Source organism: Podarcis tiliguerta (genome assembly GCF_965153285.1).
Source record: "Podarcis tiliguerta genome assembly, chromosome: 6".
Taxonomy (NCBI): domain Eukaryota; kingdom Metazoa; phylum Chordata; class Lepidosauria; order Squamata; family Lacertidae; genus Podarcis; species Podarcis tiliguerta.
The window spans coordinates 42,474,466-42,500,974 of NC_139539.1; the positions used below are offsets into that span (position 1 = coordinate 42,474,466).

At 40.2% G+C, this 26,509-nt stretch overlaps 2 protein-coding genes and 1 long non-coding RNA gene across 10 annotated transcripts in view; 1 reads left to right on the forward strand and 2 right to left on the reverse strand.

Annotated features, from left to right (window-relative positions):
* The window catches only part of USP49 (ubiquitin specific peptidase 49), a 53,259-nt gene extending 31,651 nt beyond the window's left edge, over positions 1 to 21,608 (forward strand). For 2 of the 8 annotated variants that reach the window (XM_083445714.1, XM_083445713.1), the window contains exons 2-7: positions 1,283 to 1,425; positions 5,360 to 6,770; positions 8,366 to 8,570; positions 10,880 to 10,988; positions 12,591 to 12,796; positions 13,654 to 21,608. In XM_083445714.1, the coding sequence (XP_083301840.1) occupies positions 5,388 to 6,770; positions 8,366 to 8,570; positions 10,880 to 10,988; positions 12,591 to 12,796; positions 13,654 to 13,844 (2,094 nt within the window). In that variant the 5' untranslated portion in view covers positions 1,283 to 1,425; positions 5,360 to 5,387 and the 3' untranslated portion in view covers positions 13,845 to 21,608. Of the gene's footprint in view, positions 1 to 1,282; positions 1,426 to 3,092; positions 3,272 to 5,359; positions 6,771 to 8,365; positions 8,571 to 10,879; positions 10,989 to 12,590; positions 12,797 to 13,653 lie in introns of all 8 variants that reach the window. The other 6 variants (XM_083445720.1, XM_083445717.1, XM_083445715.1 and 3 more) reach the window with 5 other exon arrangements.
* Positions 1 to 26,509, reverse strand: part of LOC310679992 — a 52,047-nt gene that overhangs the window by 10,727 nt on the left and 14,811 nt on the right. The window lies entirely within an intron of this gene.
* Positions 21,605 to 25,606, reverse strand: TOMM6 (translocase of outer mitochondrial membrane 6). The gene is made up of 3 exons (XM_083446002.1): positions 25,392 to 25,606; positions 24,229 to 24,333; positions 21,605 to 21,964 (listed from the first exon to the last, which is right to left on the reverse strand). The coding sequence occupies exons 1-2, from the start codon at positions 25,511 to 25,513 to the stop codon at positions 24,237 to 24,239; spliced, it is 219 nt and encodes a 72-aa protein (XP_083302128.1). The 5' UTR covers positions 25,514 to 25,606; the 3' UTR covers positions 21,605 to 21,964; positions 24,229 to 24,236.

The following is a 26,509-nucleotide window of genomic DNA, read 5'->3' on the forward strand; positions in this document are numbered from 1 at the left end:
GTGGGGTGACTTCAATGAAGTTGTAAGGTATGTGTTTGCATGTGCCTAGATTTTGTTTCAGCTTGGAATGATAACTAAAGAGTTAAGTTAATGGACTGAATTTAGTTGGTTGACATATTCCTAGTTCTCTAGATTTTAGGTCTGCTTATCTTCACCTCATGCAAGTCTCAGGTTTCTGTTGAATAAATTGCCACTCATGACGAAATAAGACACTTCTCCTTGTCTTAGATAATCTTAGTGGGGAGTTCCCTATTGTACTCCCTTCTGCCTCTTCCACCCCACCCCCTTTCTTGCCCCCAAATCCCATGTGACTCCTTTGTTGTTTGCTAAAATTCAGGGAAAGTTCTCCAGATTGGCACCCCTGGCCAACCCCATCTCAGCATACCTATTGAAATCTGCTTAGTGGGAGGCCAAAGACATGCAAATAGAGAGATTCCCCATGGGGCTAGATGTCAGAGGATAAATTGGATTGCTTCTAAGGACAAAAGGATCCTCCAGGAAAAGCTAGCCTGCCCTAGTTGTGAGCACAGAACAGTGTGAGGAATGATTTACTATGTACCCACAGATGTTTTTGGTGTGTGAGGATTCTTTTTAGCAGCAAGTACTGTAGTATCATAAGCATCACTGTAAGGTTGTGTCTTGCGTAGGGATGATGAAACTATGCATTCTGTCCATATTGTTAATATGCTGCATTCAGACTTTTGCTGCATTCAGACAAGTTAGTTTTCCCTTGTAAATTGCCCTCCTTAAACTCAATATTTGTTCCTCTTGTTAACTAGGTTTTTTGTCTGTTTGGAGTGGGGGGAGGCACGTAATCCATATTATATTTGCATTGTACATGCACAGATAGATATGTTCTAAAATCCTGTGTGAATCAAAGTTGAATGGATGGTAGAATTTCCCTACAAAAAGCTGTTTTCTCAGCCATCCAAATCAAAGTGATCCAATATGTGCGTATTTTTAGCTGGCCTTTCCTTTTTAGATTTTGCTTTGCAAATATGTAGGTAGTTGATTAGCAGTAATAGACTGAATCAAGTGTATATGAGTAGCAGACTTCTATAAAGCTAAAGCTCTGAAACAAAGGAAATCCAGAGTACCTTTTTCCTTTTGACATTTCTTCATCAATGGCTGTGCTATAATTGTGCCGTCTAGTTAGTTTTTTGTCCATCATTAAAAATATATTCTCTGCAGTAGTTCTTCCACTAGAGGAATGATTCATGTTCTAAAGCTGCACAGCCTATTTCTTGTTTATATATGTTTCACAGGAATACTTTCTCTTTAGGGCTATAACACTGCATTGCCTGTTTCTGATGAAGATCTAAGTTATAAGTAAATTCCTGAAGAACAGTTGAAGTTCCTATTGACTGCAATGGGGATGTTCCAGCCTCTGATCGTTGAGTTGCGGGAATATTTAAATATGAATCGGTGAGTATTGTATTCTGTTTTAAACTTGTTTTGATGTCTGGCCTGTCTTTTTTCTCTTTTGCATGCATGCACGCATGCTGTAATTCAGCAAATTGAGCAAACAAGAGTGCTTGTTGCATCAGCACCTGCAGAGGAAAGAAGCCCATATGCTTATGACCTGGAGCTAATACAGTGGTACCTCTGGATACGAACGGGATCCGTTCCAGAGCCCCGTTTGCATCCTGAAGTAAACGTAACACACGACTGCACGTGTTCACGGGTCACGTTTTGCCGCTTCCGCGTGACGTCATTTTGAGAGTCTGTGCATGTACGAGTAGCGAAACCCAGAAGTAACGCGCTCCATTACTTCCGGGTTGCGCAACCTGAAAATACTTAACCTGAAGCTACTTCAACCCAAGGTATGACTGTATACCCTCTGTGTATGTGGGGCTCCTTTTATTGTGGCCATTTTCTTGTATTCCTGCTATTAAAGGAATAATTATGTCCTGCTGATAATGTATCCCATGGTTTTAGACAAGTCTGCAAAGTGAATTTCATAAGGTACCACATCCTATTGCAAGCCCACGTGCTGAACCCCTCTTTTCCTTGGCCTTTGCCCCACCCCCAGCCGGCCGTCCATTGTCCTCCCAGGCTGGGGGCGGGACGATAGCCACCCTGACCCAGGTGGGAGGCACCAGACCAGGTAAGCCCACTCAGTGTCACAAACCCTGCCCACCTGTTGGGAAGGGAGGGCGGAAATTGTTTCGTAGGAGGATTTTGCTTAACACCCTTGATTAATAGGATAAAAAAATTAAAATCTGCCAGCAAGTATCTAAGTAAACTTTTTGTTATTGCCATTTTAAAGGAAGAAACTGAGATTATCAGCACTTTTCCATTAATGCTGCAGGTACAAGCATAGCTTAATGACAGTATACCTTTGTTTTATGTAAGAACTCAGTAGCTTCCATTTATACTGAAAGTTACAATGCCATCTTTCTGTTTACAAATAGCCCTGACAAAGATGCTAGACATTTAATAGAAATGTTACAAATTAATGCAATACAACACAAGCTTTATCGTTTATTTATAAATTCTGCCATAGGTGTACATTGTGCATTTATTCTGTGTGTCCTAAAAATGTTAGCAAGAATGTTTTTTTTCATTTATTTTATTTATTAGTGCCATGTTTGTCAGTGTGAATAGGTATACCAACTTTCCCCCATAAAAGTGTGTATTTTCCATTATGTTTATTTTGAAATTTTTTGTGTCGCCAAGTATTCTTGGAGCAATTTACAGAATAGAAATAAAATGGATGTAATGGAAACATTAACAAACTGAAGTAGAAGTCAGCAGTTAAAAACTGGCAGCAATAAAGTCATCACTGTTTCACAGTTAGAAACCTGGGACAACTAAAAGATCTCTATCTGGTGCTGAAAAGATAACAAAGTAGGCACAAGGTGAGAATTTCATTAAGTGGGCAGCAGAACGAGAAAACCTGCAGCTACGGCTGCCTCATTTGTGATGGTTTCATGTAGATCCGCAGTGGGGAACCTCTGCTAATTTAGTCACGGGGGCCATATTCCTCAAACCACACCCACTTGTGACATCAGGTGTCGGAAAGGAGAAAACATGGCTGTAAAGGAATAATTGAGAGCTTTAACATTTGCTTTCAATTTTTCCTTGGCCAGCAGAGCCCACCCCGTCCCGCCTCAGCTGCATCCTGCAGTTCACAATCAGAGCTCCCAAGCATAGTTGATCTCTGCCGAAATGGAGCATTGCAGGCGTGCTGACCAGCTGATTGGCACTGACTGCAACACCCACGGGGACCTGCTTCAGGGATCTTACTTTGCAATCTGCTCGAGTTCAAGTAAGTCTGCAAAGGAACTTTTTTTCTGCAAAGGGAAGCAATGTACCTGACATCATGGATCCCTCCCACCTATCAAACTGGTCTGCATTTATATCCCGCCTTTTTCTCTGAGGAGCTCAAGGTTGCATACAAGATTCTCCCTCTCCTCATTTAATTCCCATAACAACCCATTGAGGGAGGTTAGGCTGAGAGGCAGGGACTGGCCCAGTTTCACCCAGTGAGCTTCATGTCCAAGTGGGGATTTGAGGCCTGGTCATCATGCGACTCCGCAGTGTCATTGGACTGAGCAGAAACCTCTCAGCACCACATTCTTGAATCAGCTAACCAGCTTGCAGCACAACCACTGCAACAGGGTACCTGCAAGCACTAATCTAGAGAGTCCATCCAAGGTCATATTTTGGTTTGTAAGCATGCTTTAAACTTCATTTTCGTGGTTCAGACATCACAGAAAACTGGCTTATGAAGAGAGGGAAGGGGAAGTGTTCAATCACAAGGCTCATTCCCAGTCTGATATAACAGGGGCATATTGGACTGGAACCATGATGTGTGAATCTGGCTTTGGTGTTATTTATAATACTTAGCCCCAAGTCAGATATGTTTACCCTAGTTTTGTTTTGTTTTTTAAATATAAAGGTTGCATTTAATTCGGTAATAGGTAGAATGCCATGTTTTGGTTTTAAGAGCATTAAAGTGCAGGTTTAAATATATTTGTTGGTATTATAGTCAGTTTTTTAAAAGGTTTTTTATTTTTTAAAAGAAAAGCTATATATGAAACATTTGAAAAATCAGATTTAAAATTCTATTTTTAATTAACTCTTGATTTTTATTGACTGCCTCAAAGAGAATTCCTGGGCCAATGTTGTTGTATAAGGATGGGTAAGATGCCTCTGCAAATTGTCTGTGGCTCACAAGAGGTCTGGTTATACTTGTAAGCCTGATCATTCTAGAGAATTTCAAGGCTAAGTGAGCTTACTATGTAATGTTAAGTACAGTTTCTGGAAGAAGTGTTCTATTCTGTTTTCTACCTATCACGAATGATAGTGGTTCCCTACCGGTTGATATAGATTCCTGAGTATTTTCAAAACAGTGGGAAAGAAAAATAATTTTTAAATATTAATTCAGAATTAAGTTGAAACAAATATGTAGATGTGGACATATTGGCCATGTTTGCGTGTAACATTAAGCCAGACCACGGTTTAGCACAAACGTGCTGCCTCCCAGGGAGGTGACAGCTGCTTTGTTGCTCCGCTAGGCCAAGGTTTTTCTTCCCTGGGATCATGGTTAAACATTCTGTTTTTTAACCACAATCTGTAGCAAATGTTTTGTCTTTGCTACAGCTCAGGATTGCAGCAGCTCTATATAATTCATAACTTAGTTTGTTCTTGAAGAGCTAAGCCTTGAAAAATAGCATGATAAAAAGTCTATTAAAACAGCATAATATGATTTAGTAATGTTATTTCTAGTGAATAAATGTTTTCTGTGCAGTAATGTGCCTTTCCTGGCATGGAATTCAGGTTGCGTACAAATGAGACATTGACCTTATTTGTATGTAGTGCTAAACTATGGTTTAACAATATGTGAACAAGTCTTGGGCCTGTGAGCTGCCCTGTACATGACTGCTGCCAGGAAGAAATTTGGAAGTGCAGCCACACTGGATGAAGAGAGGAGAAATGGGAGAATAACACAAGCCCAAGACTTCACTGTGGCTTACCCTTGTAATGCTAAACCATACTTAAGCTTTCTGTGTGAGTCGGTCCATTGTGTGTTTAGAGATTGTGCAGTCCAATTTTAATTTTGTTTATACAACATATGGTCATGGAGTATCTGGAGTGGAGTCCCTAAGACAGTTGGATAGCGCCTTGTATGTCTCCTTCCAGCAACTCCTGCAGCCAAGCTGGTGCCAGATGTATGGCTCTGCTTTCCTTTGGACCACATCAGCAAGGCCAAAGGGTGGTGGGCTTGTTGTCTGGGCAGCCCAGGACCTCCATACACACTGCCCAGGCTTTTGGGGTGGCTTTAAAAAATAATATATGACTGTATTTTTTAATGTGTGCAGTTACTTAAGTTCTTTTCTGTCTCCTTTGCAAGGTTAAAGCAGTGGAGCTTTATGTGAGACATGGATAGATGCAAACATGTTGGGCGGCTACGACTTGCCCAGGACCATTCTATTCTGAACCCCCAGAAGTGGCACTGCATGGACTGCAACACCACGGAATCTGTTTGGGCCTGCCTGAAATGCTCCCATGTGGCTTGTGGAAGATATATTGAGGACCATGCACTTAAGCATTTCGAAGAGACCAGGCATCCTTTGGCCATGGAAGTTAACGACCTGTACGTGTTTTGTTACCTTTGCGAAGACTATGTGTTGAACGATAATCCCGAGGGTGACCTGAAATTGCTTAGAAGTTCTCTATCTGCAATTAAAAGCCAGAAGCATGATCCGTCTGCTAAAAGTGGTAGGACGCTGCGGTCAATGGCTTTGGGGGAGGATGTTTGCAGTCATCAGAGGGCCCCTCAGGGAAAGCCTCAGATGCTTACAGCTCTCTGGTACAGACGGCAGTCATTGCTAGCAAAAGCACTACGGACCTGGTTTGATAAGAGTTCTAGAGGCCAGCGAAAACTAGAACAAAAGAAACAATTGGAAGAGCTGGAGAGGAAGAAGGAAGTGGCCAGGCAGAGGCGTCAAGAAATGAAGCGGAGATTGCTGGAGGAATTGGCAAACACGCCTCCAAGAAAAAGTGCCCGGCTTTTGTCGCACATCCGCAGAGAGAATCTCATTCCTCGGAAATTCAGAGATATGGAAGCAAGTTCCCCTACCTCAAGACGAGTGCAGAATAGCAAATTCAAACAATTCTATTCCATCCGGCGCAAGCCTCAAATGACTCCTGGTGTGACTGGACTAAAGAATCTAGGCAACACATGCTATATGAACTCAATCCTTCAAGTTTTAAGTCACCTCCAAAAGTTTAGAGAATGTTTCTTGACGCTGGATCTTTGTGAAACTGAAGAACTCTTAGCTAAGACCGTGAATGGAAAGTCTAGAATGTCTGGAAAGCTGGTCAATGGGCCTGCTCCAACCGATTCAGGGAGGAATGATCAACTGGGTTCATATGGCAGGCAGAGCCTGCCAGCTGGCTTAAATGGCGGGTCCTCAATAAGCAAAAGTTTAGAACTTACACAGCCCAAGGAGCCAAGTTCAAAGCACATCTCTCTCTGTCACGAACTGCACACGCTCTTCAGAGTCATGTGGTCTGGGAAGTGGGCCTCGGTCTCTCCTTTTGCCATGCTGCACTCTGTGTGGAGTTTGATTCCAGCGTTTCGAGGTTATGACCAGCAAGATGCTCAGGAATTTCTTTGTGAATTGTTGGACAAAGTGCAGCAGGAGTTGGAATCTGAAGGAACAAAACGCAGGATCCTCATCCCTTTTTCACAGAGGAAGCTCACCAAGCAGGTCCTGAAGGTGGTGAACACCATCTTCCATGGGCAGCTGCTCAGTCAGGTATGCATGTTAGCCAAATTTATGTTTATCAAAGCTAGAGGCACTTTTTGGTGACAGTATTTATGAATAACCAAATATTAATGCATGTATCTGGCAAAAGGAGAATTTGTAGTATACCTTAAGTGAAATTTGTCATTTTCAGCATATTTTTCTAATGGAACAAAATTATAGTAGTAGTAGTATTTTATTGCAATTGTGGGGGGATTGTGAGGTTTAGCAGAAGATTCAGGTGGAGGGATTAATTTCCCTTTTCAGCAACTCATGCTGCTAACAGAACAATGTTAGAGTCTTTGCTATAGTTTATACTTACTATTCCAAATATGGCTGGGGATAGATAGGCTTTGTTTATATAATGGGTGTAGGGTTTTGTTGTTGTTTTTTTGCAAAGCATGACTGTGGCACTATTTTTTTTCTCCTCCTAGTTAGGTGCTTTTGGCTGTTTCCACTTAGCTTTTGCAAACTACATTGTTAACCCATCAGAATCTTTTGGGAGAATGAGGCAAAGTTTTCTCCTCCACTCCCGTTTTTGTTTTCATTTTTGCAAAATATCATACTATTATGTTCCTCATTCAGAAGCTCCCAGGTATATAATACTCTAAGTCAGGCATCCCCAACCTTCGGCCCGCCAGATGTTTTGGACTACAATTCCCATCATCCCTGACCACTGGTCCTGTTAGCTAGGGATCGTGGGAGTTGTAGGCCAAAACATCTGGAGGGCCACAGGTTGGGAATGCTTGCTCTAAGTAGACATTACAGGCAGTTCTCATGTAACACCATGCTGTGGTGGCTTGACATTACATGAGTGAATCTTGGACATTCAAGATTCCTTGCCTCACAAGCTCTGACCTCACCCCACCCCACTTTCTGGTTCATGTCATTACATCCAGATTAACAAACTTTGCTTTCATTACAACTGGAAGTCAGGGAGGAAATCAGTGCATATAATGCCATTGGCTTTAGGTATAAATTGGAGCTATCTTTTCGCAGGTTTGGTCTAGCAAACTGGGTAAAATACATTATTTCTTCTTGGTGAAGCAATTAACAAAAACAAACCTATTACCCACTAAACAGCAATATTGGTATCATATAACAAAATCCTCTTGAACATACCAATAAACTGAAGAACTATATTCTGCAACTCATTATAGCGATGAAGAAAATTAAATAGATATGGGCATTTATCAATAAATCAAGTTAGAGGAATTACTTAATGGAGTTGAATTTTTTTAATATATAAATTTTGAATGAAAAGTTTTAATTTGAGCAAATAATTCAGGCCTATTAAGAACTTCATTTTAACAGAACTGAAGTCATAGTAGCCATAGATTTCAGTAGGACTGAATTCATTCTTAGACTAGAGAGCTGTACAAAGGCAGTATGATCAAACAATAGAAATTATTCTGAAGATGCCTCTCTGTCCGTATCTGGGAATTTCCAAGCAGAACCTCTCTCTTACAGATTGTTACAGACTTACTTAGAGCACAGAATAAGCCATATTTTCTTGGCTGCTAAGCCTCACTCACCGGCCTCACAGTGTCTTATGAGATAGTATCTGTATAAATGTATGTCTTAATAAATAAACCTTTTCTTGCCAGGTCACTTGTATAACATGTAACTATAAATCTAATACTGTGGAACCTTTCTGGGATCTTTCCCTGGAATTTCCTGAACGGTATCACTCCATCAACAAAGGGATTGTGCCTGTTAATCAGACGGAGTGCATGCTGACTGAAATGTTGGCCAAATTCACAGAAACAGAAGCTTTGGAAGGAAGGATTTATGCATGTGACCAGTGCAACAGTAAGTGAAAGACTGATGTGTTACTTACAGATTTAATTTTCCATTGTGCCTGGTGACACTGTAACAGGTGCTTCCACGATTCTTGACCTTCCATTCAACAGTTCCGAAAACTGTAAAAAGTTGTTAATAATAAATAATGCTTTATAGTGCTATCAGCGATATTGATGTTGAACATCACAGACGGTAAAAGGGTTTTACTCCACTTATAACTATACTGAAATGTTACTGAAAGTAATGGGAAGAAGTCCTATATTATTATTATTAATAATAATAATAATAATTTGCCAGATTGCTAAAAGAGAGAAGTTCTCCTAACCGAATAGGGTAGAGACATGGTTGTAGGAAGAACCTGTTCTTTTTAGGGTCTTTCATGTTCTGAAAAACAGAAAGGAAAGCTCATTGAGGAAAAGCAGTAATGTCTCCAGAAGAATAACAACTACAGTGATTCCATCATCCATTGCTAATGTTATGCATGTTTATGGTGATAATGCAGGCAGGCTGGAACTGTGTTGTTTGCTTTTTAAAAGAAACTGATAACAATAAAACAGGGTTCAACAATTGAAATTAATTATAGATATTGGGTAAGTTTGCATACCCAGTTGATCTGCTGAACTTACAGAGCCATTCCATTCTTTCTGTATTGGAGAGAACTCTTCCCTCCCACCCTTCCTGGTGACAGCTTCTGACACAGGTGACAGGCTTCTGTCTGGTTTAAGGAAGTATCAATTGCAGATTAAAAGTTGCTTGGGTTGGTTTTGGCAGAAATTGGGTTGGTTTTTTGTTTCGTTTCAGGATGTTATTAAAAACAGGAATAGAATTTGAGAGCCTTAGGTAAAGAGTTCTTCACACAGGAAACGCCATACTTCACTGTTGTAGCCTTCCTCAAGCGTTTAGCTACACACATTTTCATGTGTTCTTTTCTGTGTATTCATGAAGACACAGAATGGCCTGTTTTTAAACATTGACACTGAGGATTTATTGCATTTGAAGCTTTGCTTTGAATCTGTCAGTATGATAGTACCTTGGAAACACGTTAATACACCCGTGCTTGCATATTATCTCCAATTTTATTTGTGGATTGCTGTCCTAGGATTGGGGTACATAACTATAAATTTTTGCCAATCACACTTTGCCGAATTCAAGATATGTTAGCATTCCTCCTTTGTTTCCTTCTTGATAATTATTCAAAGTTGCCATGTAGTCTCAAAAATAATGTGTATTGAGGTTGGGTTGCATAGATAAAACCTTGGGATACTATTTGAGATAATTAATAAGGGAACTATGACTTTTAGAATAGGATATAAATCATAAAAGATCAAGGAGAAACTATAGATGTCAGCTATAATGTATGGCTGGGAATGGTTTTTATTCAGACTTCCTATATCAAAATATGTTCAGGTGAGTATTTGTCATTTATTTTTAATAGGTTTTCTAGGGATTGGTATCACAGTGGAATGGGCAGCTGTGGAAAAGACTTTGATGACATATGTTTATTCTTGAGATATAAACAAAGAGTCTTCTGGCATCTTAAAAGACTTAAGTGTAGGTTTAGAAGTAATACTTCCAGTCCTCCAAACCATTGTTTGTATGATTAGTCCTGCGTTTGCACACACGCCTCCTCTTACACACTCATCTGAATGAGTAATTTCCTGGTTTAATCAAACCATGGTTTGCTGTTTGCATCTGAATCGACAATGTGCAAAGTGTATTTACATAGTTGTGTTTTTAGAAGCTTTGAATTACTCTGAAATGTTAAAGTGTAGAAATTACTAGCCGTTAACCTACTAATCTTCTCAGGAATTGTTCTGGTGCTATGTGAGGTGTGTGTATGTTTCAGTAGAGTTTACTTTAAAATACTAGTTTGAGAAAATGTCTTCATCATTTCTACCTAACCTGGTGGCTCCATCAGTCTCTCTCCTCTGCAGACGTTGTCATTAAGCAAGGGAATTTATCCTATAGAACTTCATGGGACTTGGATCTAAGTAAAAGTGCTTAGCATTGTGCTGAAAATAATTTTCAAATAAGCAGCATGAAACCATAAACAGATGGTTGAAAAATGACTTGCAAGAGGAAATAAAGCATGTTTCAAATTTCCAGCAAATTCATGTGGTTCAAACTTCACATACTGACAGAGTTGCTGAGAGAGACCTGAGGAGAAGTTCCCATAGCATTCACACTTTGCAGCTTTATTGTTAGTTTCCGGCTGCTGAAAGTGGAAAGGTAGAAGACTTGCAGTTGGTAATTTTTTCTTTCAAAGACAGGAAGCTGTAACTTGCCCTCTGTTTTGTCCTTTCTTAATTGTTACGTAGGCAAACGGCGGAAATCTTCTCCCAAACCTCTTATTCTAAGTGAAGCTAAAAAGCAGTTAATGATCTACAGACTACCTCAGGTCCTCCGGCTGCACCTTAAACGATTCAGGTGAATTGGAGGTGGGCGGGGGAATAAAGGATCGCCTTTGTATCTGAAGCAATGGTGTGGATATAATTTTTATATTATTACTGGACGTTTTATTAAATGGCAACCCATACATACCTTTTACTTTTGAAGAGAAATGTAAGAATGTTTCATGTCCCTTTTTGATTCTCTGTCAGAACAGAGCACAGATGAAGCACCCATTTGTAAAAAAGATCTGATGCACACAGCAAGAGGCTCCTTGTTTGTTTTAGAACCGTTCTAGCACAATATTATCCACTGTATTGCAATGTGCATTTGTGCCTCTGAATTCACATCCCTACTTCTTTCCAAGCGCTATGCTTGAACTCCTGTTGATTGTTCTTCCGATATTGTAAATGGATTCAAGTTATTGCAAGTTGGAATTCTTCCAAGTACTGTAGTCATGAATCTGCAGGGCAGTGAAGAGATTTGTCTTTCAAAGTGGCATTAAAGGCTGATGTCCTCGCGGGAGGGTAGATGTGAGAGGAATTGACTCAGCCTTTTGACTACCATAGGAGCACCAGTGGAGTAAGTTTGAATAGAGAGATCTGTGGATAGAAGTGACAACACAACCGCTGCAGTTCATGGGTTTGCAGCCGCAATATGTTATAATGAAAGCATAATCAAACAGGCTTGTGTGTTGTAACTGTAGAGCTTCCTCTAACATATCTGATGCTGACATCTGTTGAAATTGTAACCAAATGAGTAAGCTTATCCTTTCCACCTAAAAATGAGAATTCTGAATCCAATATTAGCTTGTTTTAAATGTCATCACTATTCACTGTTAGTGGGTATCCCATAGCAGGTTGTGATTGTAGATAATTGTACAATTCTGCTTAATTTTATGTTAAAGAGGATCTCTATTTTGGCCACCTCCAGGGTTGAGATTTTTCACAAAGTGTGTTTTGTTTGTTGTATCCATTTTTTTGCAGATATTTAAAACCTCAGAACAAGATTCTTTAATTAGACTGAGCAGTATAACATGCCTATCTTTTAGCAGGAAAAACCCTTTTGTAATATTTATGCCTAAATGAATGGGAGTTCTTTTATTGGGCCAACTTACATCCACTAAATAGTATTGACTTACCCATCTTACATTTCTAAGAAAGCAAGAAGGCAGAAAATATTCTTCCCAACTTGGAGATGTATTTTTATTTCTAATTGGTAATGTAATTATTTTTGAGTTTATTAAAATGTAATTGCTAACGACCTAGGAAGCTTATTTGAATCACTGCTAAGCCTGATGATAGTCCTTTACTAAATAATGGTTTATTGATCATCAGTTTCAGAAAATAATAAAAGTAGTTTGAAAATAAAAGCAGAACAGTTTTCAAAATGTATTACATGGAATAATATTGTTGAAGAAATATGTTTTACAAAAGCATGTAGAAAAGCCTGTATTTCATATTGTACAACAGACTATATTAAATGCAATAAATTAGGACCATTCAGTTGAATTTTTTCATCAAGTACACTATCCAGAATATCATAATTCTTTGAAATCTTGTTATAGCTGTGCTACAGCTGTCAGCGCCCCTGCCAATTTTTTTTAAAAAGCCCTTTTGATTGCATGCCTTTGTATTGCAGGTGGTCTGGGCGTAATCACCGTGAGAAGATTGGGGTCCATGTCCTCTTTGACCAGGTATTAAACATGGAACCTTACTGCTGCAGGGACACTCTCTCTTCTCTTGACAAAGAGACCTTTGTCTATGACCTCTCGGCTGTGGTGATGCATCACGGGAAAGGGTTTGGCTCAGGACATTACACGGCATATTGCTACAACACAGAGGGAGGTGCGTGTGCCTTCTTATAGGGAGAACTTTTTTAACTGATTGCATCTTGTAGAATTACCACTTCTTAAAAATGTATTTGTTTCCTGCAATATTATAGCTGTTTCCGCAGTACATTGCTAGTAGTATATCTGCTGGTAACACTAGGAATTAAACTGCTTTTCTTCTTGCTTGTAGTCATTCAGAATAGATTATATTGCTTGCTCTTGCTCTAAAAAAGAAAAGTCATATTCTATTTTTCTTTTACTTAATATCCACATTGAATTAAACTATTTTGCTTGCTCAGTGAATTGCTATTTCTCTTTCTACAAACTATAAGCAGACTTGTTCAGATGATAAATTCACACTGAATGGAGAACATCCTCACTTCCTTATTGTCTTGCATCTCCCTTCAAAATGTTAATACAGCATATTTCCCCAGCCATCTGGAGAAAAGCAGAATTACAATTATCTTTTCTTGAATTTTATCCAGGATAACACTATAAAATGGGGAAGCTTAGATAACATAGCAGTATATTTGGCTGAGACCCAGAAAGCCCCTTTTAGGAGCAGCCATATGTTTGGGATTGCTTATTGGAATTGTTGACTTGTATTCCTTGAACAGCAGCAGAACCATAGTATGTCAAAAACTGCTTTGGAAAGTCCCCTTGAGTTTCAAAAATGGCTTGCTTTTGAGCACATGGGGCTGCTGTTCAATACAAATGTCCCTTTGGGCACATTATATTGTGGTTCTCTCTGTAGCTTCTATAGAAGTGCTACAGAAGCTCAAGGGGTCATCTGTCTATGGACCAGTTAAAATAAATTTTATTTGTCAGGATAAATCCCTGCCATTAATAAATTGTGTTTCCTCTCCTTTTTAGGGTTTTGGGTCCACTGCAATGACTCCAAACTGAATGTATGTAGTGTGGAGGAGGTATGCAAAACCCAGGCCTACATTCTTTTTTATACTCAAAGAACCGTGCAGGGCAAAGCAAGTATCTCAGAAACACAACTTCAAGCTCAGGTGCCGTCCAAACACAATGATAAAGATAGAAGACTGACACTCCCCTGAAAGGAAGCATCAACTGGCTTATTTTTATTTTATTTTTTTAAAAGCCTTTTGGAGTTCACTCATCTTGGCGGGAACAAATACTGCTGCAGGAATTATTTGGATCCACAGTCCGGAAAAGTGGGCCTCCTACTATGTGCAACTGTTCGATGAGATTGTAGCAGAACATCTATTTTTTTTAAGGACAGATGTATTTGTAAAACCCTTCGTCCTCTAAACAAAACAAAGAGTAACAGCCTCCAATGTCTAGGACTATTTATCTTCTTTCAAAGAGAAATCATTATGGCATGGAAAAGTAGGTGCATTCAAATTTCTGTGTTCAACCAGGAGATAAAGCCATCAAACTGACCATAAATATAACAATTCCTCCAGAAAAAGAATGAATCAGCACAGCTGACTTAATCCTTGATCTCTTGATGTGGTGAACTGTTGTTGCACCTCTTGGTGTTAATAACGTAGCCAGTTATTATACAGTGTATAATATAGTCACCATCCATCTTTCTAACCCAATGTAATTTGGGTAGATGGTGTTGTACTGTACTAAAACACATGCTAAGATCTTTTACACTAGGAAAATGTGTTCATCAACCCTTGTTTATTATTTTTGTAATGGGCATTTCATCTTTTGTCGCCTGAAGTCATTCTGGTTTCTTGGAATGAACAAAAGCTGAAATTATACAGAATTATACAGACTGAATTTACAGTCTACATTTTCCACTGTAATGATTGCAGTTGTTCTGGGTTAGCCTTGGCTTTTGGGGCTTTCCTTATGTATTGGCTATAACATGATGATCACCATATGAATTGGTCACGTGACTCCACCCAGTTTCACAGTTGAGGATTAGATTTCCTGTACTAATTACTCATTTTCTTTTTCTTCTGCTGCTGTTGGAACATATCAACTCTTGCCCTAAGTGCAAGACTTTTCAGATGCAAAGAAGAACAGACAGGGAAGTAGCAGCCATCACACAGATAAAGCAAGAAGAGGCCCTAATAGTGTCCTGAATTTTGTCAACTTCCTCCCTGTCGTAGTGTTTTTGGGGGCAATAGGAAGGGTATCCATCCTCATTCTCTAACCCCCAGAAAACTAGCTCCAAACTGTGAGTGTTTGTCATCACAGTATGCTTAGGCACATGAACAAGAAGTAACAATTCATTAGTATCCTACCCTGTGTAGAATTACCATTAAGAGCTCTTGCTGACCTTAATTATTACCACTGTTTCATCTCTGTAGAAAGGACAGGACTCTGTGTGGCTAAACAAACAACTTGTTGCTTTGGAACTTGGAAATATTGATACCATAGCATAAAAATCCTACAATTGTGTATTAACAAAGATAAAGATAACTCTCCTTGGGTTTGTAACTAGGCTTTCGGGGCTCTTTTTTTGCCACCAGTTGTATCAAGAAATCATACCCCTAACTGCTCATAAGAAATAGGCCAGTTAAATTGTGACAGAAATCAGTGCAGCATCATTGTAAATCAGGTGAAGTTCGACTCTGATATGGATGGTGAGCTTCACAAAATTTGAGAAATCTAATCCTGCAATTGTAATGATCAAATATCAGTGTTTATCTGCTACAGGGTTCCTCTGTTAGAGCAGAACACATGCATTTCAGTAAACAATTCTGGCAAAGAGCACAGGTCTTTTCAAAATTCCTGAAGATAGTCTTGCTCAGTATAGGATTGAGCTTTTCAATGTAAATTAGAAATTTCTGGGGGAAATGGATCTCAAAAAGATGGACAGGAGTCTGGTGTGCACAAGTTTTTCTCAAGTGCTTTCTTGCTTTCTGTGGCTACTGTGAACCCATCTTTCCAAGTCCATTGATAGCCTCCTGATATTAGTAAATAGCAAGTTTACTAAAATGACAAAAATCTAAGCGTTTGCCCCTTCTTGCATTGGAAGTAGGGAGAAAGTAGCAGGGGTTTGTTACACACAGCCATGATTTGGGACTGTGCAGCACACACTGATTCCAGTAGACATTCTTCTGCTGTTTGGACTGGTAGTAAAAAGTTCAGGTGTACTGATCAGCATGTCTGCATACCACTCCAGAAAGTTCTATCGGCAAGCATCCTTAGTAAGAAATTCAGTTAATGAAGCTCAGCTCATACTCGTTGTCTTGAGAGCAGACACAACAGTGTTTTTAAATATAGAAAGCTGAATCCCTACAAATCATGATGCAGCACTGCAGTAGCAGATGGGGCTGCATTGCTATTCTGGCTTCCAAAGATTGCGTTGCTGCCATTTACCACGGGGAGGCAGCAAAACAACAGGGCATGGCAACAGGGCTCCTGTGCACAGTGCTGAGCTCCCCACTGCCTTGCTGCTTCCCCTCCCAGTACGTGGCAGCATTGCTGTATTTGGGAGCCAGGAAAGCAATGCAACCCCACCTGCAACACCCACTACTGAATGCAGCTCTGAAACCAGATTTCTCAGTAGTATGGCTGCCAACTGACCACAGCCTAAACTGATCATTAGTAGCAACTTGATGTCCAGACAATAGATGTGGAGCTTTTCACAGCATGAAGATAAACACTATCACCTACTGTTGCCTCCACATCAAGCTGCTGTTAAAGGTGTAGCTAGAGTTTGATGGAGGAGCTGGCAAGCCTACTGTTAATACTCATCTTTTGACTGGGTATTTCAAACATCTCTTAAGTTTTTTAGTAGGTGCAGCTGACGCCTAAATTAGATGCATAGTGTAGGTGGGAGGGTCGTATGGGTACCATGAATGCTTTGTGTTTCCTAAGCAGATTTGGACAGTAGTTGCCTCTCATGTGATTAATGGGGTGGCACAAGATGTGGAAATGAGTGCAATTGAAAGTTACCTGGATAGGGGAAGAAGGAACTGTGCTTTTGAATTGTGCTTGCTGTTTCCAACACTGTGAGGTTTCTGTAATAATTAGCTTTTATTTGGAAGCGATAGCGTATAGCATTTTTTATGCTGTTTCTTTTATATCTGTCCACTGCTAGCAGTGCTCTTGCTAAGCTGTACACTGTTTTAAAGTGTCCTGGTTGACAGAAAATGTGATAACAATTGGCATTCTTGATAGTTCCATATCTTACCATTACAAAGAAGCCTAACAGAATAACCAATCAGTTAACCTTCCCGTGTTAATTTTCCTAGCATTCAGCTCCTTTGTTGCATATGTGTTAAACCCTGAAAAACTTTTAGCACTGAAAGGTGCTTCACTTCTCCCAAGAGCCACCGTGTACTTGTAGGATATGACCAAAAGCACATCCACATTTGCTAACCCATGGAAATCATTCAATTGACTTTAGCGTTTATGCTCCTAAACATGCTTGTTAGGAAGCAAGCCCATTTAACTCAGTGAGACTTATTTCTGAGTAAACATGTTTAGGATCCGGCTATAAGAGTATACACACAGGAATAAGTTGGGTATAACAAGTGTTCCCGTTGTCAATAGAGCAAAACTAGTTGTGTGTCTAGCTAAAACTAGCTACAAAAAAAAAATAAGAATGATGGAGCAATTCAGTACATCAAGTTTTGAAAATGAATCTTTATTAGGCTAGCTAAGGGTTTTATTAGCTTGATGTAAGATTTCTGGGTCTTGGAAGTCTGTGGAAGTGCAAGCAGGCAGTGATCTGAACTAAAAGGCTTTGAAATAGGAACTAATGGTTTTCATCAAATTTGGACCACTTGAATTACTGCCCACTTCCTCTCACTGAAGGCAGATTTAGACATTGCCCTTGACAAAAATGGCGTCTCCAGGTCAAATATTCCCCCTATCACTACATTTTGGCTCACAACCTAGTGTGACAGCACAGTTTCCTTGGCCCAGCAATGGGGGGGGGGACATACAATGATGTCATGAGGATGGGTGTGCCTAAATGTTACTGAGGGGTATGGGGGAATACTCCACAAGGGAATTGCTACTTTCAGTGACAGGTCCATATTAAGTATAACAATGGGTTCCCCCTTGTATCTCTGCAACCCCAAAATAAAGGCAGAGGACGACAGAGGCCGGTTTATTCACTTGTTCTTTCATATTTTAAATATAAAATTTCAACCAACTAACTTGTTCTTTAAATTTGTGCAGAAAGGGGGAAATATTAATGGAATCCTTTTATATCAGAAGTTTCCTACAGGCACTGGGGAAATAGTCCTAACTTTACAAAGCAAACAAGTTGATTTGTAGAGCATCCTAGCAAACGACTCACTATTATACTGCAAAGTTGAACTGTGCAGATGCTTATTTTTATTTGCTTTAGAACTATAGAGGTGATATCCCGTGGCAAGTCATCCTTGAAGCAGGGGGTCTCCTCCAGGTATGACAAGCATTAGATATTGCCCTAGGTGTGTGCGTGCACTTCAGGGAAACTATAACACACCTATCGGTTAAACCTTACAAAAAAAATTGGTGTTAAATGTGTCCTATGGACTCACAAGGAGAACTTTAAAAACATACATGTTGTCTCTTTCTGATTGTAAAGATCCATTTTACTAATATGCTTTGTGTGCCAGGTATGTGTGATAGGAGAAAATGAGTTTTGAATGTCAGCAAATTATCCCCAACACAAACTGCAGCCACATTTAAACAGTATTGTTGACTGAAAATTTGTATGAATGGGGTGAAAGTTGTGGGATTAGTTTTGCCAATCGATAAAGCTTTGTGAACAATTTTTTTAAGATAAAAAATTGGTGCCTTGTATCTAATTACATTTTGCATGGGACACAAATTTAATTTTCTCCCCCTCCCAAATTTGTGTCTTTACAATACTTTAGTAGTATTGGCTTTTTTACATTTCATATCTGTATGTGAATGGGAAAAATGGTTCCTACCAGCAACTTGATGTATTTTACTGTATGTGTCTAAAGACTGTATTTCTAATAATGCAAATGATTTGCTCAAAAGTAGATCATAATTTTGGTTTTTGTGTTAAATCTTTGTCAGTAAAAAGTTTTTTCAAATTAGGATTATTCCTCTTGAAGCAAGTACGTCATAATTTTGGTGTGAAAGGTTAAGAATGCCTGGAGCAATCTGTTGACAAAGCAGTTTGGAAAAGGCTATGAAATTGCTGACTGGTGCCTTGCAAAGACATCCGTTCTCTTCTACCATGGTACTGCTTCTTTCCATTTCCAGTTCCTGGGAGGACAAACAGCCCTATCTTTATACAGATAGTATATGATACGTATGAGTGCTTGAAGCTAAACATCTATATGTAAAGGTGCTTAATAGAATCCAGTGAACATCTAGTGAACATTGTTTCATGATATCATGCCTAGCATTTAGTTTAACTAGCAATATCCGTTATCCTTAAATATAGCACCTCAAGTAAGATAAAGGCATATGGTCACTGCTGCATTGTCAAGTACATCTTCAATCAGCCTAAGTCTGACAGACACAGTGCAGAATGCATTGGAACTATGTAAGTGTAAGCATAACCATGGCCTCCAAATTCAGTTCAGGTCATGTGGATGTCAGAAAAAGAGAAATGCTAAACATAGCAATGATGATACTGTACATTGGATTGCAGAAAAATTATGCTTTCTTTTCATAGAAAATATTGGCCGTATACAAGTAGCATCAACTGAATTTAAAATCAAGCTAGGATTGCCATGTTTTAAGTGCACTGATATAGAGTGGAAGTAGCCTCACCTTCCCATTTCTCTCTCTCTCTCTCTCTCTCACACACACACACACACTCCTTGTATCCATCCTCCCACTGCCTATATAGTTGGGTGTCCTGTCCACTACTGCACAAAACAGGTGTGAAAGCCTCAGCTTTCAATGTACAATTCTCATCTTTAGCGTTGCAACCAAGCACCTTTGTGTGTCTTTCAGCTTCTATTTTCTTTTGACTTCATTCAATCCAAAATAACTAATACTCCAAACAATGTCAATGAAACAAGACTTAGGAAAAAAATTAATGGTTAGAACTAAACACACAGCTTGTTAGCTGTCCAATATTCTAGGAAAGCACCATCTTGTAATCAAACTTGCAAAACTTAACATGAAAAGGCTTTTAGATCCCATTGACAGTTTCTGATATCATAGATGTGTGATGTAATGTCATGTCCACTGGGGGGAAGGGACTTGACAACCTTAGCAGCAGAGGGCATGTGAGCTGGAGATCAGCACTGTGCAGGCACACAGCACTGAGCTAGCAGCCTCCACCACCCACTGGTAAGGGCATCTGGTCCCATTCCCCATCAGTCAGTACTGTCAGCCTCTTATTTAACCACCAGTGGCAGAGATGGTCTTGACCAGAAGCATGGTTGACTACAGCATATTTGGCAAAGAAATTTTATGTTACCGAATCACATAATTTTAGGCGTTTTTGCCTGGTCCAGCTTTCAAAGGCAAAAGTAGATTACTATAACTAAATATTGAATTAAAAGAAACTCTGCTGCGCTTAAGTTCACGTATAACAAATGCATTGCACAGTGGGCACTGGTTGCACCTCAAAATGTAAACCGAATCACATGTACACAGAAACAAGTTCCACTGAAGATGAGTGTGTAAGTCTAGCCAGAAAACGAGAACAAATTTCTGCCACTACTTTTAAAAATGGTCACCACAAAATGTTTTTAAAACAAGTGTTCTGAAAATTCTTGATTAGATTTCAGAATTTTAACATGCACAAAATCAGATCTCTGAAATAGCACCTTACAGTAGTATAATCTCTACTTCACAAAAGTTCTTTACATAGGTACATAAATTTGCCACAGCTCCCCAAAGCCATACACTTCTGATTACATTATTTTAGCAGTAATTTAAGGTATAGTAAAAAAAAAAAGTATACAGTTTTGTCTTAAATGCAGATTTATGGCTACTAGTAATTTGCAGGGGAACTTTAAGGCAATGCTCACTGCAGTTATACTTGTAGCTACTGATTGTTTGGTGTTGATCATTTAGCCGCACTCAGGCAATGATTAAGACTGCCTCAGCTCCAAAGGGGTTGGAGGTAGGTAGTGATGGAGGACAGATCGATATATGAGCAACTGATTTTACCCACTCACTGCATAAATGTTACTGAAACACAGCTACTCATCTTTTACATTTTGTATTGAACTGGGTTTAATAGTTTATAAATAAAAAGGATCAAGAGGTGTGTTATAAACAGGTACAAAACTGTAAGTTGGAATTTTTTCTAAATATACTGAATAATATGTTCTTTCTACTCAAGAATGTGTGTCATAGGACTTGGGCAGACACCATCCCCGCAGGGCCTATGATTTCATTCCCCCTTGGTGGCAACTGAAGTCTCATTAACTCCTTAGAATTCAACTACCTTTTATCTCCATATGGGAAGGAGGAATGGGTGGCTCTAATGAACAAACACAAATCTATTGTTAAAGGGAACTTTAAAGAGAGACATTGTAATGATGATGACGTTCTTCTACAAGACCAACAGCATTCCAGCCCATATGATTTAAAAAACAAACAAACAAGTGGTTTTCTGTTAACCTCAGAGGCATTATAGAGCAGTCCAAGACACCAAAATGCTATGCAACACCAAACAGTTCCTTTTCCACATACAATATACCATCATAATTACAATACCACACAACTCTTTATGCTGGCTGAAAATTGTTCATAAGTAAAGGGTCACCTAGGCCTTTTAAAAATGTATTTTCCCTTTGAATAGTTAACATGTCCTACTTAAAAACACAGGACTGGGGCTTGTTACTTCTTTAAGTGTGAAATATGAATCATGTTTTTATGATTTTTGTAAATCTTTACTCTTTTTACCTTGTTTTTGTAAGCTGAAATTTCCTATTAAAATGAAAAAGTCCAATGCATTGGCATGTCTTTATTTCACACTTCAGAATCTGTTAAACTCTTGGTACATAAGTTGATTCCATCTGCAAAAGAACTTATATTTTCTGGCAAAAATAGAACAAAGGTACTACATTAATTGGACTCAACGGTGCTCCCAAGCGAGTGAAGTGAACATGATAAAAAGAAATGTACAGGTAAATTGTTGCCTCAGTGTTTTCTCTAGTCCTTCACTCACGATGCTGATGCCTCCAATTGCTTCAATAGAAGCTGCATTGCAGATAACATCCCATGTAAATCAACGCAGTGATGAATCAATTCATTTGATCATAAAGCAAGAGGGAAACTCAGACTTCACGCAGATCTACTTCAGTCACATCTGTAAGGAAAAGTTGGACGTCTAAGATGATAGGCTACTACACAAGTGAACAACATACAGCTTTTCCAATAAGTGGACAGGGCCCCATAAACTATTAATACCTTGTGCAACACAGCTGTCATTTCAAACTAGCTTTGTGGCAGAAGGAACATAAAACAAATCTGAAGAGTGATACCGGTCTAAAGCATACTGAAAATAGGCCTTTCAAATCAAGGGACTTAAGTTCATTTATTTCAGTAGGTCTATTCTCACTTTGATTATCACCCTCAGTATGCAAAGGCAACATAAACATCCAAATTTGCTTTAATAATTCCATATCTAATCACAACATGCTTAGAACATGTTTGAACTGGAACTGTGTGGGTAAAAAAATGAAAACTGTGTGCACTTGGTCTTCCAAGAAATCACACCTTGCAGGGAAATTTGGCAGATACAGCTCAAGTCCACTTGTTTTAAGGAAAGATGGAACATAGTTTGATGTACATTGTAATTAAAAAGTTGATACAGAAGTTATCCAAATACTAACAATAATTTACAAACACAAAATCTCAGGAAGTATTTAATATATTTCCCCCCCAGACAAAGTCAGGCAGGTGAAACATAAAATAAAACAAAGCTTAGAGAAATATAAACAGTGTTTTCATAGCTCAACCTAAGGTGCAACAAGTTTTCAGAATAGTTTGGGAACTGCCAGTCTAATTTATGGAACAGAAGTCTAAACATATTCAACAGTTTCAGCTATCCAGCGCTTGGTTACAAAATTATCTGATAGACATTTCTTTCAATTTATTCTCCTTGCTTGAAAATGACTGACTATAAAGGTAACTAAAAATATCATTGAATTGTTTAAGGCAAATTACACAGGGAACCCTGTGTCATATTAACTCTATGGAAATACAAACATTTGTGGAAATGTCCATGAAGTTCGGAATGCCTAAAGTAATAGCAATCACAAGTTTCAAGACTATGAAAGTTCTAGATCAGGCATAGGCAAACTCCAGCCCTCCAGAAGTTTGGGACTACAATTCCCATCATCCCTGACCAGTAGTCCTGTTAGCTAGGGATGATAGGAATTGTAGCCCCAAACATCTGGAGGGCCGGAGTTTGCCTATGCCTGTTCTAGATCTTTTTTGGGGGTAATAGTACATTCTAGAGTGGGGGTGGGGGACCTCCACCCTGTGTGTTGGGCTTGGCCCACCAGTACATTTTGTGCAAGCCCTACTCATATGCCCTACCCTTGATGACAATCGGGTAAGGGTGGCTTTCCCAAAGCCACTTTGTGAAGCTCCCAAAGGGCCTGACAAACTGCTGGTTGTCCAGAGCCTTTGAAGCAATGCACAAAGTGGGGACCCAATACTAAGAAGGAGAGCTCTCCCTACACATCAGCCAATGCAAAGGGAGAGCAATCCTGCTGAGTATGGGCCTGTCAGACAACTCCTTACGGGAAGCTCTTGGGTATGCCCAACCTCAACAGGAAGCAAGATCACGCCCTCCCCCATCAGGAGAGGAGTGGATTCTGCTGATCACTGGGCCTAAGAGAGCAATCAGGCACTCTGCAGCAGTTTCTGCAACCTTTTAAAATATCACCCCAGGGTGCTGCAAGAGTGCTCAGCTCTTGCTCTTGCACTCAGTCCCCACAATCCCATCCAAGTACAGGGGAGTGGGGACTGACTTAAAAGAGGAGAAACCCCTGTAAAGAGCGCTCAGCCACCCCCACCCCCAATCATGTGGCATGGCCTGCCCTGTCCACCTGTCAAAGCTGGTCCATAGGATGGAGCCAGATAAAGATCTTGCCCCCTGAGCCAAAAAGGCTCCTCAACCCTGTTCTGGAACAGGGAGTATGAATTTTTCATAAAGAAGTTTTTCATGACAGTTTCCTGTAGCTCTTCCCTTTCTGATGTTTTTCAACTTTCAGTAGCAAGTACTCACTCTAACTTTAGATTAGGACAGGCATAGGCAAACTCAGCCCTCCAGATGTTTTGGGACTACAACTGCCATGATCCCTAGCTAGCAGGACCAGTGGTCAGGGATGATGGGAATTGTTGTCCCAAAACATCTGGAGGGTCAAGTTTGCCTATGCCTGGATTAGGAAAATATTTTCCTTTCATCCAGAATGAAAGGGTGACCCTCATGAGGCCTGAGTTTGCACAGAAAAGCAGGGTCCTATTTACTCAGCCCTTCACTTAACTATTGATCTGATTGCAATGAGACAAATTAAGAGGATATATATAATCTGCACTATTTCCACAATCTTGTCTACTCACCGTTTCTGCTATGCAGGAGGCTGTGGTGCCATCAAATCGATGTCTGTTAAGTTTCTAGCTACCCAAACTCCCACTGCAAAGAGACCCAGGTTAACTATGAGGTTCCTGAAACAAATACAAAGTAGGGTTAAGAGTCTGAAAACTGGTAGCTAATATCAAAATTTATGCACAATTCTGCTGGATTTCTGGCCTAGAGACACTAATACCAGATATGAATAGATACGACATTCTTACTGCAATCATTCCATTGAACTCAGTGGGACCGACATCTGACAAGAAATCCCCAGAACTGCACTATATATAGCAGCATAAAGGGCCAGCCATGTTACTAACAGAACGTTCTATTCAAAACTGCCTGCCTTAACCAAAGTGCAGTAGAAGTGCTTCCTCACTACACAAGTTCCTCTGGAGGTGAGGCTGCATTTAGCTAGTGTAATGGAGAACCCAGGATTCAGTTTTCCTATGGACACTACATGTTAATATTTGTCAAGCTAGATTGCTTCCATCTATGCTCAGAATGGATTCAAAACTTGCAGAGCAAGAGGACATAAAAAGAGCTGTCTGAGAAAAATTGCAAATGCAATTCCTGCAATAATGGAAAAATGAGGATAAGCAGAAGGGCAAGGGATCCTGGGAGTAGATTTAGCATGGGCAGAAAACCTAGAGAGATGTTTTGGCTTTTTGTTTAATGCTTGCTTGTTCTTTAGTTCCTGTTTATCGGGGGAAGTCTTTTCAACACTGAAAATGCTATGTTTTTTGAGGGTGGGAAGGGAGTGATGTTAGATTGGGGGGGATGTATTCCATTTTATTTTGAAAATAACAAAAAAAATGTTGTTGTTTTAAAAAATTAAAAACCCTGAAGAGACGAAGCTGTGAAACAGAAAACGAAATGTGTTGAGGCGAGTCGGTACCCTTCAGACACACCTAATCTGTTTTTTACTTGGCCAGCTACAGGACCCCTCACGAGGCCCTTTTAAAACCGTGAACGTCAAACTGCGCATTAACTTTGGAGTGACCTGTACATCCTTACAGTAGCGAGGCCCCCCGTGCTTCACAGCAGGCCAGGCGAGACACCGCACAGCCCTGCTTCGGCTGCCACCTCCCTCCCCGACCCACCGCTCTGGAAGGGGACCGAAGCTCCTTCGTATCAATATTCCTCCCACCTGCGAAAGTCACTGCGGTCTGTGGCGAAGCGGTAGGCGCCCCGGATCCAGCCCCGCAGCCCCTCGGGCGTCACCGCGCTGGAGCTGCTTCCGCCGCCCGCTGCTTGCCCGCCCGGCGCCATCGTCGCTGCTTCGGAACCTCCTCAGCGACGCACGAGGGCTCTTCTCCAGCCCAGGAACATCGAACCTCGGCTGGCGCCGACGTAATGCATCACTTCCTGCGCGACGGCTTGCGACTCTAGCCATAGAGACTGCGTCTCCCTTAAGCCCCGGCTATGCAGGACGTCATTGCCAAGAATGATGGGAGTTGTAGTCCGGAAACGTCTCGAGAGGAACAGCTTTGGGAAAGCGACTCAGTTGCAACCGAACTGCCGAGAAAAGCGCCGGACTCCGGAAACCGAGAAGACAAACTCACTGAATTATCAAATTCCTGAATTATCAAATTATCAAAGCCCTGTGTCAGTTTGTCGTAGCAAAAGAAAGAAGTGGCTTGTGACGGCACCCTTCATAAGGTCCCTTGGACTTCAGTCCACTTCCGCGTTCTGATGAAGCGGAGCGTGTTGCAACGAAATCTCTTTGGAATCATAGACTCGTAGAGTTGGGACACCTAGGGTCATCTAGTCCAACCCCTTGTAATGCAGGAATCTCAACATTGCAGTACCCAATCCAGTTTGAAACCATACCAGGCACTGCTTAGCTTTGCAAAGTTTTATTACCGACTAGCACTAGGAGAGCATTATAAAGTTGTTTGCCTTTATTAGACAAACTAAGACAACCATGGCAGAAACCAAATAAGTGAGCATGGATAAGCAAGCAATCCCCTGCATTGAAATTCTGTTACAAGGTAGACACAGGATTGGTATGGGTTTTGAGTCTTCCTAAACTTCCATTTGTGTACTAAACTCCATTTTAGTGTAAAGGTCCAACGAGTCCTTGTTTTAGAAATGGGTTGCACCCCATCATGGGTGCAAGGCAAGGCAAGGCCCATCATGGCCTGAAATTCTGTTATAAGGTAGACACAGGATTGGTATAGGTTTGAGTCTCCCTAAACTTCCGTTTATCTACTAAACTCCATTTTAGTGTAAGGGTCCAACGAGTCCTTGTTTTAGAAATGGGAG